General features: G+C 39.2%; 1 protein-coding gene across 1 annotated transcript in view; it reads left to right on the top strand.

The window, feature by feature from the left end:
* Nucleotides 1-415: 415 nt before the first annotated feature.
* The window catches only part of LOC101855224 (oxysterol-binding protein-related protein 11), a gene marked incomplete at its 5' end in the record, with an annotated part of 42,035 nt that continues 40,378 nt past the window's right edge, over nucleotides 416-2,072 (top strand). The window contains 1 exon segment of the mRNA XM_013080359.2: nucleotides 416-468. Coding sequence (XP_012935813.1) covers nucleotides 416-468 — 53 coding nt within the window.

Here is a 2,072-nt window from a genome sequence, read left to right as displayed (position 1 = left end):
TGCGACGTAATGAGCGTCATTGTTTGGGTGTTCTTCTTGTCTTTACGACAACACTCAAAACTCAAAACACTGCGGCTGGACAACAAAGTGACATTCAGTTGTTACCTCATCTTCATCGTCATCATCATCATCAGCTGCAGCAGCAGCAGCCTCATCATCATCATGATCATCATTCGTCCTCATCATCATTTTTCCTCATCATTATTTTTATTATTATTATTATTATTATTATTATTATTATTATTATTATTATTATTGTTGTTGTTGTTGTAATGATGATAGTTTTCCCGGAAATTTTTTTATGTGGTGGATTCACTAAGTGCACGAAGGACTGTGAAAATGTTCCTATTTTTTGCCCCTTTTTTGGGGAAGAAAAATACATGTAATAATTGTTATTTAATTTGTTTATTTTTAGGAATTTGACGCCCAAGAAGACGCCAAATTTCACAAGCAAGGGAAATCTCCAGCGTAAGTAGGCCCTGTGTTCGTGTTGGTGTGAATTTTGCTGCTGTTCATAGTTTGTTGAAAATATGGGACCTTTTTCATTGTGGCTATTTTGTTTGGTTCTTGTTTTTCTGGGGTTTATTTTTTATTTTTTAGTTTCATGATCTACTGAACGCAAAAGATTGTTGCAAAGGCGAATCGCTGTCAGTTTTAAAATTGCTTTGCGGATTTTTAAAAGGGTGCATGATTGTCTGGCGGACTTTTACTCTCAATTTACATTGCGATCTTTACTTTGTTCTTGGAATTAGGGGACTCTCGTGGCCAAGAGGTTAAGGTGTTCACCTCTCACTCAATGGGTCCCGGGTTCGAATTCGGAGAGCACAGGGAAATTTTTCTTCTATAAATGTGTCCCCTTTCACCTTTTTTCCTGCTCTCAAGCGATGTTCTGTCGTCTGCTGTCGTCTCCACTTTCTGCCCCTATCTCCTCACTTCCTTTGCCCCCTTTTCTGGGCTCCTGACTCTTTCTGTAGCCTTTATATTGCTACTCCTTGGCTCTTTTTTACTGCTGTCTTTTAGCCTCTCCCTTGATCTTATGGTAGGAAAGATGTGTACCTAGCCAGCGAAAACTCTCGGAGGTCCCGTGTGCAAGTTGCGCATGTTTAAGATCCCATGGTGGTCCAAGATCGACGAGTAGGCTTCGGCCGCTACCCGGGCGATTTTAAAAAAAATTGCTACCAACTGAAAATATTTAATGTGTCCCACGGGCTCATGTGGCCTTATGAAGTTGCGAGCGCCGTGAAACACTTACCTAGAAAAAAAATGTTCTTGAAACTGAAACGTTTATTGAGAAAAAACTGGCGTACTTAAATTATGTGTCGCCTGTTTGTTGTCCTAAGGTCTTATAAACTATAAACACATGTTACACAAAACTAAATCTCGAGTTTATTATCAACATCAATGTTTGCTCGTACTTCATTTGTTCGTAATAGTGTGAGGTATAAGTATGACATGTTTAGCTGTGACCGTCTGAATTGCTCAGTATCACATAATATGGCAGAGAGTCAAGTCTCCCCCCCCCCCACTCACACCGAAATGTTTATGTTGATAAAGGTAATATGGCACTTCTAACAATTCCTTTTCAACGCTCGAGCAAATCAAAATGTCTCTCTTTTTGTGTAGTTTTTAATATCATCGTTTTGAGTGTGTTTCGAGACTGTCAGATTCATCCTCTCGGGATTTATCTATTATATCTGGGCTCAAGAGAGTTAATGTGACTTATTCATCGAGAGCTCTCGTATTTGATAGCTGCCTCTTGTTGGTCCTGGAGCGTATCACATCGTTTAGAATCAGGAGTAAAAATATATTTTATATTCATGTATATATTTTTTTATTTGTAATGTGCTTTACACTCCCATTTACACGGTTTAAATCATTTCGGATAAAAATTCTCCCCTCGCGGGAATCGAACTCAGGTCTCTTGCGCGCAACGATGGAGTGCTTAACGGCTACACAACAGATGCCCGTGATTTGTTGTTGTTGTTTTTTTAATATTTGGTGTAATACGGCCTTGTTTTGTCCATGGCTGCTTGAACTACTGTTCTGGAAACAACGTTGTGTGAAAACCGCTA

This window comes from Aplysia californica, unplaced genomic scaffold (genome assembly GCF_000002075.1).
Source record: "Aplysia californica isolate F4 #8 unplaced genomic scaffold, AplCal3.0 scaffold00005, whole genome shotgun sequence".
Lineage (NCBI taxonomy): Eukaryota > Metazoa > Mollusca > Gastropoda > Aplysiida > Aplysiidae > Aplysia > Aplysia californica.
This window is presented reverse-complemented; position numbering and strand designations above follow the sequence as displayed.